Source organism: Carassius carassius, chromosome 45, assembly GCF_963082965.1.
Source record: "Carassius carassius chromosome 45, fCarCar2.1, whole genome shotgun sequence".
Classification (NCBI taxonomy): domain Eukaryota; kingdom Metazoa; phylum Chordata; class Actinopteri; order Cypriniformes; family Cyprinidae; genus Carassius; species Carassius carassius.
In genome coordinates, this window is record NC_081799.1 from 18118364 (window position 1) to 18130948 (window position 12585).

General features: G+C 37.5%; 2 protein-coding genes across 2 annotated transcripts in view; one reads left to right on the top strand and one right to left on the bottom strand.

The window, feature by feature from the left end:
* Window positions 1–137: 137 nt before the first annotated feature.
* On the bottom strand, window positions 138–2769 carry LOC132127113 (replication factor C subunit 3-like). The gene is made up of 9 exons (XM_059538750.1): window positions 2512–2769; window positions 2095–2232; window positions 1943–2010; window positions 1765–1862; window positions 1428–1609; window positions 1000–1136; window positions 744–842; window positions 526–595; window positions 138–403 (listed from the first exon to the last, which is right to left on the bottom strand). Exons 1-9 carry the CDS (start codon window positions 2596–2598, stop codon window positions 212–214), a joined length of 1071 nt encoding a protein of 356 aa, XP_059394733.1. The 5' UTR covers window positions 2599–2769; the 3' UTR covers window positions 138–211.
* A 5835-nt stretch (window positions 2770–8604) lies between these two features.
* The window catches only part of stard13a (StAR-related lipid transfer (START) domain containing 13a), a 57791-nt gene continuing 53810 nt past the window's right edge, over window positions 8605–12585 (top strand). The window contains exon 1 of the mRNA XM_059538528.1: window positions 8605–8657. The gene's annotated coding sequence lies outside the window, so the exon portion shown is untranslated. The remainder of the gene's footprint in view (window positions 8658–12585) is intronic.

Here is a 12585-nt window from a genome sequence, read left to right on the forward strand (position 1 = left end):
TATTTCCATATAATGATTATATTATGCTTTTTTAATACTCATGTTTGCGATTTTCATTCCATTTGTGTTTTATGTGGTCAGGAGAAATTCTGTACCTCTTTGATTAGATACCCAAATAGCAATAACAGCAGGTCAAGAACATTTTAAATTGTTTTTATTATGAAAAACAAACAGTTAATTAATAGATCTTATTCTTTTAGGCAACAGTGGCTCAGAACATAAAGTTGTCAAGTCCATCTTCCATAAACTTCTTGTAGATGGCCATGAATTTAGCCACAAAGGCCTCCAGGTGGTAGATTGCTTTGTTGCCAAGCTGCAGTCTGTGTTCATAGTATGCCGCCATCTGAGCTACCTCAGCCTTCAAATGTCCATCACAGTTACTTAACAACTCTGTCACCAGGCCCTGGAATACCATGCAAAGAAAAGGTGTCAATGCAGTGATTGTTCACCAGTCTTATTTAAATCTGCAATTGAACTATTTTACAGTACACATTATTTATTTATGCTGCAAATAAGTAACTATACCTTCATGATGACTTCTGGTGGGATGCAGTGAGTCAGAAGTTCATACAAACGTGCCCGAACCTCCAAAAGTCTGTACAAATATAATAGTTGCTTTAGTTTATATGTATATCATTTAAAAACATACCAGGTTATTGAAACCAAATTCATTCAAATCTATTGTAAATGTAAAGGACAGCCGGGGATTTTAACTGTGTGCTTGTATTCATGCATGTTCTGACCTTTGAGGGCTCTGTTGGCTTACTACAGCATTAGCAGTCTCTCTGAGGTAAACCTCCCAGTCTGTCTCAGGGATGTCCTGGTCTGGAGAAAATGGATACCTGCAGGAAAGTCAATTTGGGAACAGATTACTTAAAATGTATGTGTGGCATTGACTTCAAGTGAGTAATGATCATTCAGAGGCTTCATTTGTGATTGAACATTAATGTAATTGGTCATTCATTTCAGTCTCTGTGATCTTTATTCTTGCTGACTTACTGTTGAACTCTGCAGGCCTCACACATCAGCAGGGCTTTACGGAGGTTGCGGCCAGATTTCTCAGCGATCTGTTTGGCCAGTTCAGGAGGAAGCAACAGCCCCTCCTTCCTGCACACGCCTGACAGAACACTGGACACCTGAGAGGACAAAGGCTGGGTTGTTTTAACATGTCAAGCAAAACACATGTGAATTTAAAACGTATCATTTAAATGTATATATATATATTCAAGAAAGAATCCAAGACTGATAAAAATACAGAAAAAACAGTAGTATGGTTTTCAGGATTCTTTAATGAAATGTCAAAAGAATGGCATTAATTTGAAACTTTATTTTCTTTCTAAAATTATAAAAGTATATAATGTCATTTTTTCAAATGCATCCTTGCTGAATAAATGTAAAAATATCTTAAAAGAAAAAGAAAACGTCACCTCTTCCACACTTGGCAGGGGGACTCTCACAGCCAGACACCTGCTCCTGATGGGGGAAATCACTTTTGAGGTGGAGTTGCAGCACAGAATCAGTCGACATGTGGACATGTACTTCTCCATCGTGCGGCGCAAGGCATGCTGGGCATCTTTAGTGAGACGATCCACCTCCGTCAGCAGTACGACTGTGAAGAGAGGAGACATTTTATCATTGCCAGTTCTGTTATATTACTGCATAAGTGTACAGATCATTAATACGAAGCCATCAAATCCAGACACAGCTCTTAGCTATTCAACGTTCAGATTAATCATCTAACCCAATCAAAGAAAAAAGCCGAACCTTTGAACTCCCTTTGAGCACTGGACTGAATCTGCTGAGACTGGGCAACAGTTTTGATCAGCTCCTGAATGACCACACGGTCACTGTTCCCAGCGTCACTGAAGAAAACAGATCAGCCATGAGGTTCTGCTACTAAATACTCCCAACATACACAGAGCCGAGTCGATCTTTGCATTACCTTGGATTGACCTCTATATGGTAGTTGCTGGCAATTGTGTTGATTTCAAGCTTCTTTTTTGATGGAGTCTACAACAGACAAACACTGATAGTTAATACTGTAGTATTAGGCTGTACAATTGGAAAACAGTTTATGGCTATTCTTTAAAATACCGTGATGGACTGGTGTTCAATCCTGAGTTTCTCGACCCCGGGACCGTACAGTTCTCTGAGCAAACACATGATCCGTGTTTTCTTACCAGCACCAGACGGTCCATAAACCAATAAGTGGGGGAAATCACCACACTGGACCTATACAATTAACCAGTGAGAGATAATTATATTATTAAGTACTAATTAAAAACAGTATGGCTAATATGTGAAGCACATTTAATTATATCACAGCTAACGTTACTGGAAAGCATATTGTTGCTGCAACTGTAAACAAACAATTCATAAACAATATTTTCTTCCAGAAGAGAGCGCAATTATGTACATAAAATTAAATTGATATTTAGTTATTTTTAACTGACTTTAGTCTGGCCAAACACAAACACCAGTTCTCTTTATGGATAGTTTCTGCTTCTTTACCAGATTTTTGAGCTGGTTTGCTTGCTCCTTGTGGTAGTCCAGTTTAGCCAAAGACGATGGTCGATACTTATCAACCCATAAACTCATTTTCTCCCCTGAATGATAAGAATATAACGCGTCTGTAAATAATAATAATAATAATAATAATAATAATAATAATAATTAACTAAGAATGTTATTGTGAGCTGCCTGCTCCCGCGAAACGTAAACCCGCGCAGCAGCAAACTGTCACAACGGATACAGAGAGCGTAGGGGGACAAGTGCTTTCGCGTTTCGTAAAACTACATTGCTGCGCTCCTTACAGTTCAGCGCCAGATTGGATTTTATTCATGACCAGTATACGAACAGTGTAGTTCACATTGTTCCAGACCTGTATGCCTTGTGGTCTGGCTGAATCAGTTTGTCAGAGCATGAAACAGAACATAAAATTACAGGAGCAATTCTCAGAGCAGGGTGAAGCTGCTGAAGCTCTTCATGAAGTAACGTTACCTGACTATATGCCAGCAAGATGTGATAATGAATGTGAGTTCCTTTTTTTTTTTTTGACATTTGCATTTGCTTGTTATTATTTCTTATTATTGCTTATTTGTTATCTTTTCTGGGAAAAGAGGTTTGAATAATGCAGATGACATAAAAGTATACCACTAGATGGCAGTAACACATACAGCTACAGTAGATGCTTGTTTATGCTTACAGTTTTCTTTAGAGGTCTAATACCAGAAGAAATCTATGCATACACTACTGTTCAAATATTATATTTTTTAAGGAAATAATACTTTTATTTAGCAAAGATATATTAAATTGATCAAAAGTGACAATAAGGACATTTACAATGTTACAGAAGATTTCTATTTCAAATAAATAAATGCAGTCATGGTAAGCATAAGAGACTTCTTTCAAAGACATTTGAAAAATCTTACCAATCCCAAACTTTAGAACAATGCTGTAAGAGATCCAGTGTCAGATTATAAAGGAAGCATGAAGAGTTTGTGTTGGACAGGTAGGCGGTTCATTAGATTGTAAGGCACTTAAGTCTTCATCAGTTTGGTTAGTGTGACCAGATGCCAGGCAGTCCTGATATATACTTTCCCAGCATGCATTGCAACATATTGTTATGACTTCTGAGAACGCACTTCTTGCTTTTTGCATCTCTGTTAGTCTGTATCCTGTCACTGAGGCCTAGAGACACTTTAAAGCCCCAATAGAGTGTATTTATATCTCTGGGTTGTGAGTTTGTGGCACAGGCATGAACATGCATTGTGGCTTCACTATGCCTTTAAATGAAAGCATGACAACTATATGACTTGATTTGTAATTTTTTTACAAGAAAATGTAAGTAGTTTTTGCCTATTAGGAAGTTGTGGTGGTTGCTAGGGTGTTCTTGATTTGGTTTTATTCTTAGGTTTAATTAATTCATATTTAAATTAAAGTTGCACACTGATTTGCATCAAAGTTTGATTTTAATAGACTTACACTTACAATATATATATATATATATTTCTAGAAATGTAAATGTAATCTACACTGGTGTGTTCTTTTTTTAATTCCACAGTGATTAATAATATATTGCATTCTTGGCTTATAAAATGCTGCAGAAGCTTTATCTGCTCTCAGCGGTGCCAAGGTGTTTTTTTAAAAGTGGGTCAGTCTGTCATTCGTCCTTTCTTGTTCTGTTTTTACATTCTTTAACCTTGCAATCCACTTTATCATGTTCAGGGCCAGTTTTTCTTTGTGGTAATGTAATGCGTGTTGTCTCGTGATCAGAGTACAATCAATACTCTGTTGTTCAGAAGGTTATGAATAATTGTTACCATTGGATTGCTGTGAAATGTTTTAGAGTTATTAAAACACTCATTACATCCTTGAGAATCTTAGTATGGACTCTAATATATGTGTTTTGTTCCTAGCTCTGTTTTGAGTATCATAATTCTTAACCAATGTCATTCCAGGGGCAGTCTGGGGAGCATTTAGTCATCTTTACACTGTTAAAAACATGTTACAATGTTACAATGTATGACCGATACACTCTCCCCACAATCCTGGCACTGATGGTGACCCTCAAAAGGAATTATTGTGAGGAGTGAAAGAGAGAGGCTTTGATGCAGTAGATGATAGAGACAGAAATTGAAGAGCAGAGTATCTTGGGGTGTCCCCAGTGGCCACATTTAATGCTAGGAACATGCTTTCCACAGGCTGGACACTTCCACCAAATGAACAAATAGCTTTGTCCTGTAGCACTCATGTCTGTCCCAGGCTGCTCAGTGTGGGTTCTCACATAGGGGCCTCTTTAAACAAGTTCTGGGTCTTAAAAAAAATCCCCCAACTTTTCCCCCAGTAATGGCGACAATTAGAAAAAAAGAACCCTCATTTAGTGGATGGCGACGAAGCCACTTCCTGTTTGTTTACAACCCCAGAACTCCAGATTCCCAAACACACAGTTCCAGTGTGTGTGTGTGTGTGTGTGTGTGTGTGTGTGTGTGAGGGACTATTTTTACCCATGTGAAGCTGGGGGAGTGCAGAGAACACATAGAGTGATGGAATGTCTTCAGCTATGAAATGCAGTGTGTCACACGGAGACATGCACTGACAGACAGACACGTTCACACAGACACACTCTGGAGCACAAGCATACACTGCAGTGCTTTCAGCATTCATTAAAAGTTCATGTTGCTGCAAAGCTCACTCAATCATAGAAGAGAAATCTGTACACAAATCATTGGCAAGATTTTAAGTATAGAAAGAAACTAAATTCGCCAACTCACATCTGATTTAAGAATGACCCTTAAATAATGAGAAATAATTAAATGAAGAAGTGCTTTTACAGGATGCTGCTCAATGATCAGTGCTCGCTGATCAGTGATGTTTTATATGCATTGTATAATTGATCTTTGACGTGTTACATAGCAAATAGAAAGAATTAATGATAAACTAGTCTCTTTTTTGTCTTTGGAGTTTTTGAATGCTTAAAGGGGTAGTTCCCCCAAAAATGAATGTTCTGTCTTTAATTACCCTCATGTTGTTCCAAACCTGCAAGACCTTCTTTCATCTTCGGAACACGAAGGTTTCTTCTCCGTTCTGACATAGAACCTGGATGTGCTGCGCCTTGTTTACAAGCAGAAGATTAATTATGCTGTACATAAAACTATATTCATAAACCTGTCTGAAGGTTCGACAGAGGATGACTTGTTGCCCAGCCTATATTTTTTGGAACCAGAATATACAGATGATGAGCTAGGAGAGATGGATGTTCTACATACTGTACAAACGCCGGCTCCTGCATCAGCAGCACCACATGCATGCATTGTGATACTCTCGTTCAAAACTGACATGGAAGAAATGGTTGAATAAAGTCATTATTTGTATTTTCTTTGTGCAAATAAATATTCTCGTAGCTTCATAAACTTATGGTTGAACCACTGAAGTCGTATGGACTATTTTAACATTGTCCTTACTACCTTTCTCAGTCTTGAATGTGTCAGTTGCATTGCCATCTATGGAAGTTCAGAAAGTTCTGGATCATTTATTTGATGTTTTGATGTTTGCTGGTGTCCATCCGTTTTGATAACTAGTTGTTAGTTGCTGTATTTGTTTTTGAAATGGTTGCCATGGCAAACTTTATAGCACCAAAAAAAACTAAAATACTACATGCAATTTATTGTCAGATCATCTGTGGACAGCTTGGTTTTCTGTTAAAAGTTTTGTCTTTGTTTTTTTTCTTTTTTTGTTTATTAAGTTATAAGCAAATTTAAAATATTTCAAGAATTATACGTATAGATAAACTTTGGATAAAAGCGTCTGCTAAATGAATAAATGTAAATGTAAATGTATAGCTCCTAAAGCTATATTCTAAGATAATGCACTATAGGCAGTTCCACTATATATTCAACTCTTTATTGTATTTATTAAGTGACGCTTTGTTGTCAGTGTCCATAACATCAGAATCTCCCAGCAATAGTAAAATAATGTGAATATATCACAAAATGGATAACTGATATAGAATAAATTACTTAGCACTGCGTGTTGTCTATGGATTCTATAGGTGGAAACTAACTCCTAGTGTGAAAAGCATCGTATAAACATAATTACTGACACCAGCTCAGCATACATCAGCAGTAATGACAGCAGTAGTGGAATGCATTGCCATGTGCGTAGACAACACCCTCAATTAATTTAGTATTGCATTAATTAAGGATAATTGTTTTGGAGAAAGCCTGCGGTTACTTTTCCATGGTAAAATCCTCTATTTTGTTATTGGTTGACAGAATGTGTCATCTGGCCCCCAGCCGAAACCTCTGAAATTACCACATATAGATCCCAATAGTGCACGCTTACCCTGTGTTTTTATGATACAGACAGAGATCTATTTTTATAGTTACATAGGATTTTTTGATGTTGGAGAATTCTGCAAAGACACTTTAAACTGATCGAAAATGACAGTAAAGACATTTATAATGTTACAAAACATTGCTATTTGAAATAAATGCTGTCCTTTTGAACTTTCTATTCATCAAAGAATCCTGAAAAAGAGGTAAAATATTAAATATAATAAATCTGTTTTAACACTGATGACAATAAGAAATGTTTCTTATGCACCAAATCAGCATACTAGAGTGATTTCTGAAGGATCATGTAAAACTGAAAATTCAGCTTGTGCCATCACAGGAATAAATTACATTTTAAAATATATTCAAAGAGAAACAAATTAAGATTATAATAAAGTTTCACAAAATTACAGTTTTTACGGTGTTTTTGATCAAATAAATACAGCCTTGGTGAGTCTAATAGCCCTAAACTCCCAAACATTAGTATATATTTTGTTTTGTGCTAATTTATTAAAATATAGATATTTAAGGAAAAAACCGTGTGCACACAATTGAGTAGGAAACATTTTTTTAATCAATAAGATAAAATGCCCAGAAACTATGATGGAAACACATTTACTGAATAAATTCCACCGTGTGCATCAAAAAAGTTATGTGACTTTGCATGATGGGATGTGATAACTTGATGAACCAGGGAACCGATCTCGTTGCACTGCATCTAAAATGTTGTTTTGGTTGTTCTGAAATGCCTGAGCAAAGTCTGTCATCAAAGCATTTCTGTATATAGTCATGTCTTACATGACTGTGTTCCCAAACAGCAGCAACCACTTCCTAAAGCAATGACAGCATTTATTGTGTTTCATCTGCTTGCAGGTGCAAGTAATTTATCATGTATGAAAATTATTATATTCAGTGGCTTTTCCTACTTTTCTTTGGGATATTTAAGTGCCAGTTTATCTGGAAGTGATCAATTTTTTTTCTCTTTGACTCTTTGGATGGAAATGGTGCTTAATTAGCAAATGTTGTATGCAATATTCCAGTTTTGTGCATAATTTAAATTTGCATCTTTGGATGGAAACATAGCTATTGCCTCATGTGAGAGAACTACGGTCCGTGAGGAGGGTCCTGTGACGCTGTGAACGTGTCTTTGGGGGGGCTGCAGCAGTAACCTCACAGACCCAGTACAGTGTTAAGACGTGCACACTGGGCCTTATCCAAGCCGGACATTCCTCCAGAGTCAAGCGGGAACTTTGGAGACAGTCAACCATTGTGTGATGGGTGAGGGTTTTTGAGAGGGTGGACAAGGGGGACTCAAGGGCCACGAGGGAAGAGCATGTTTTTAACACCCCAGTTCAACCCAGCACACACCCACCCTACAGAAATAGCTGCTGTACATGCTAATGTCTGTTGCGAGTTCTGAAGACAAAAGTGGCATTCTTGATGAGGGTGTAAATATGGCCCCTCTGTTTGGGGCAAATTGTCGTGTTTGCTACAGAAAGCTGTTGCACAACAAGCTGTATCTGAGAAAAAGCCAAAAGCCTGCTTGAAATTTAAGTCTGAAAAGAGGAAGAGGATGTGAGGTCATGTCGCTGTCCCATTGCCAGGATAATTTCAATTGTGCATTAGCTGGCACTGGGGAATCTTCAGATGTGTGTGCTTGAGTCGGTGACATTTCAGTTCTTATTCAATGCTGTTGATGTGCCCTCCAGGACAGCGGTGCAGAATCATCTCTCACCTGGAAGTCCAAACCGGACAGTATGAACAGGGAACAGCCTGCTGTTTTGTTTCTTTTTGAGTAAAGGGAGCGACTCTTATCTGAGAAAGGTAGATGAGATAACTTACTTTGCTGCATTTAGTTATTACCTTTTGTGCTGTAATTTCCAACTCATTGTAAGAATGTATTAACCCCCCCCCCCCCCCCCCCCAAAAAAAACCATCCAGTTTTCCATAAAATGTATCTAAATGCAATCTTAAAGCAGGATAATGTGTTTGTTTTTTCCCCATGTTTAATGAATAAAACTAAACTGAAAGAGATTTATGCTAATTAACAACAACAATTTGACTATTTTTTTAAAAACACTAATTAATTCAATGTATACACTAGTTTTGGGTCTGATTTGTTTTTATTTGAATTTTTTTATATTATGTTATGTTTTTAAAAGAGGTTTCTAATATTCACCAAGGCAACAGTTATTTGATTTAAAAAACAATCAAACAAACAAAAAATCCTATAAAAGCAGATAAACTGTTTAAATCTAAATAGTTTTCTTCAAGTAAATTTGTCTTGATTTGACTTGTTTCTAAGAGTGCTTCTGTTGTCATGTTTAATTTCATGAGATCACTTGAGTCTGTTACAACAAAGGGATAATTGTAGTCGCACAACATTTTTAAGCCGGTGTTTCAAAGCTCTTGAAACTAAAACAGTCTTAGACGTATACCTTCTTAAGGCTCTTGATTAATGAAATCAAGTGTGTACTGATGGAATGAGGTTTACAGAACAAGCGACCATGCTGAACTGAAGTTCAAATGCATTTGTTTGCTCAGTCCAGCAGTGAGGCAACATGGAGAAAAACAGCCCCCATGACATGATCCAAACATGTTTACATCACATGTGTCCTTGAATGACTCTTTCCCATAATGGTCTCTTTGTTTGAATTTCATTAGCTAGTCCTACAGTAGATAAGATTTATGTTTGTGTGTGTGTGTGTGTGTGTGTGTGTGCGCGTGTGTGTGTGTGTGTGCGTGTAAATGACAAATGTTAGGTGGAGTAAGTGTGCACATCCTCTTTCTTTGCCTCCGCATTAGACAATGTAACTTTGATTAATTTACTGTGGTTTGTCTGAGATCTCTTTGCCTACTTCCTCCTAAAAATAGCAATTTATGTGTCACTGAGAGAAAATTTGCAGATCTAGTTTTAGTGACACTAGGGATACTCCACCCCAAAATAAAAATGTTGTCATTAATCACTTAACCCCATGTCGTTTCTAACCCGTAAAAGCTTATTTCGTCTTCAGAACACAATTTAAGATATTTTGGATGAAAACCGGGAGGCTTGTGACTGTCCCATAGATTGCCAAGTAAATTACACTAAATTACTACACAAAATTTTCATTTAGGGTGGAGTATCCCTTTAATGCTTTCCGGAAATCCTTTTCTAGTGGGTTGTACCCACCTTGAGTTTTTCTTAACTTTTTTAATTTTATTTTAAAATGTATTTAATTTTATTATTATTTTTTAAAGATTTATTTTTGCCATTTTCACCTTTATTATGATAGGACAGATCAGAAATGACAGGAAGCGGTGGGAGATTGATAGGAGGGGGAGGGAAAGGTCCCAACAGCGCTACATATCAGCACATTGCCCACAATGCTATCGATGCCAACTTAATTGAATTATTCATTTTAATTTAATAAGTTAATTCCATTTCATTCCAATATCAATACTCTAATTTCAAATGAGGGGCAACATTGTCAAGATGTGTGATTAAAAAATGCTTTCAGAATTCATGTTTAATTATGTTTTTGAAGTTTTATTGTAATGTAATCGTTGTTGGTTATTTGTCTCTATTCTGGTTATTCTTTTTTGTTCTAAGGAAAAACTTTAAGAATCCAGTAGCAAAAACATTTCCATGCAACATAACGTAATGACCCTGATATAATGATAGTAATTTGGTAACTTTCCCTAATTTCTCCTATTCCCTTTACCATATTTTACTTTAAAAAGTAGCCTCTGAAAGTTTTGCTGTTGTTTTTGTTTAATCCTTCTGTCCATCACTCTCTAATAGAGACCCATTTTTAGAAAGAGTCAGAGATTATGCATACAGCCTGATTTCACCCTTGTGATCCCGTGTGACATTTCTTAACCTTGTGACTCTAGTCTCGGGCTGAGTCAGACCAGTTTCTCTCTTATGAGAGCTCATGAGGGAATTAATGGTGACGTATACACTAAATGCACCAAATAATTTCATTTCCTGTCATGGGCTCATCTCAGGATGAGGTAGAATCAGGTCTGTGATGAGGATTTTGATTGTGTGGTGTCAGTGTTGTCAAACACAGCTGGCGATTAAGGGCAGATTAAGTACATTTTAGGAAACATGACCACTGTGATTGTCCTCAGATTGTTACAGCCCTCACGGTAGATTAAAACCCCATCTGCCGAGGGCCGACCTGTCGCGTTAAAACAGGACACGCACCTCACAACCACTTTCTCCCTCTGTTTTATTGATTTCTTTATCTTGTCAGACTGAACACAGTCAGTGAGAGAGTTTGAAAAGCAGTTCTATACTGCAGAAAAAAATAATATTTACACAAAGGATCAGGGTTACAAATGGTGAAACCAAAACCGTGCATGCCTCATTAACAGGCCCAGTTGAGTAATATCTGTTAATTCCAGGCTCTGTGAGGGGTTGCATGTGAAATTTGGGCTAGCGGTAAAGCTGCAGTGGGGGACATCCATTAACTGGAACTCAACGGATTTTGAGTAAGATAGAGGTCGCAGAAGTGGCTCCCATGTGAGTTTACCATCACATCTTGAGTCAGAGGTTACAAAACACTGAGACATTACACCCTTTTGTAACGTTAGCATCTCAATTGTTTTTTTCTAGAATGCAATGATTGAATGAAAATGACTAATAACATGCGTTTGACTGTATTGTTTGTGTTGACATTGCAGATGCTGCAACTTATTGCAGTCTATATGTATGTGTATATATATATGTCTTTGTATTTTGTTTTGTTTAATGCCTATGTCAGGGTTTAAGGTCGTGGGACCATACCAGGCTTCTTGGACTGAGTTTATTTTTCCTTGGCTACTGCTGATAAAATGCAGCTGTCCAAATGTGTCTCTGAGTGGTTAGCTAGCCACAGAGGGCCGGACTCATCCAGCCTAGCACACTTTCCATCCATCTGTGAGCAAAACAGATAACGGGTCTGTCCTCCCCCAACCCTTGGGTCGAGAAAACAGTCGTTTGTGACCAGGTCATGGTGCGCTCCTAGACCAGCTTGCTTGCACAGCTACATTGTTCCTCTTGGGTTATGTAAACATGAGGGAAGTTAGATAATTATTCTAGAAGGAAACCTGTACATTACCCAGGCTTGTGATGTAGTTAACTGTGCTTGGTTCACTTTCCCTGTTGAATAAAATAGCATATGCTGGTTAGGTATGGTTTGAAGCATGGTAGCTGGTGTGAGCTGGTTTAAGCCAGTCCTGATTTGGTCATGAGCTGGTTTAAGTTGGTCAAATTCATTCCAAGCCTGTTTTCTGAAGATATTTTAAAGAATGTGTCAGCGGCGTCCACAACAACATTGGACTTAATTAAATTTGTCCAGTGAGCAACTGAAAGTTTCACCAGGCATGTTTCAAAATAATACAGTAAAAGGAATAAAACACACAACATGCTGTAAAGGAGCACAGCAATGGATATTTACTTCCATTTTGCATCCTAAAGTCTGGTAGAGTTTGATCCTCATTCAAGTTCACATACTTGTGTTGAGTGTGTTTAGGGTCTAAATATGGTATACAATGAAGGAAGCCATTTCCGCCTTTGTCCTGGATGGTCTCAGAGGACTGTGATTCTGTCTGAGCATGATTGTGCACACGTTCTCTCTTTTTCAGTTGGGTCTAGCTCAAATGAACTTGTGGTCTGTGTGGGAGCCCTACAAAAATGTGATCTTTCCCTTATTCTTTTGAAAAGAAACATTTGTTCAGTTGAAACCATACAGTCTCAGCTAACACTTTCATGTATTGTTGAAGT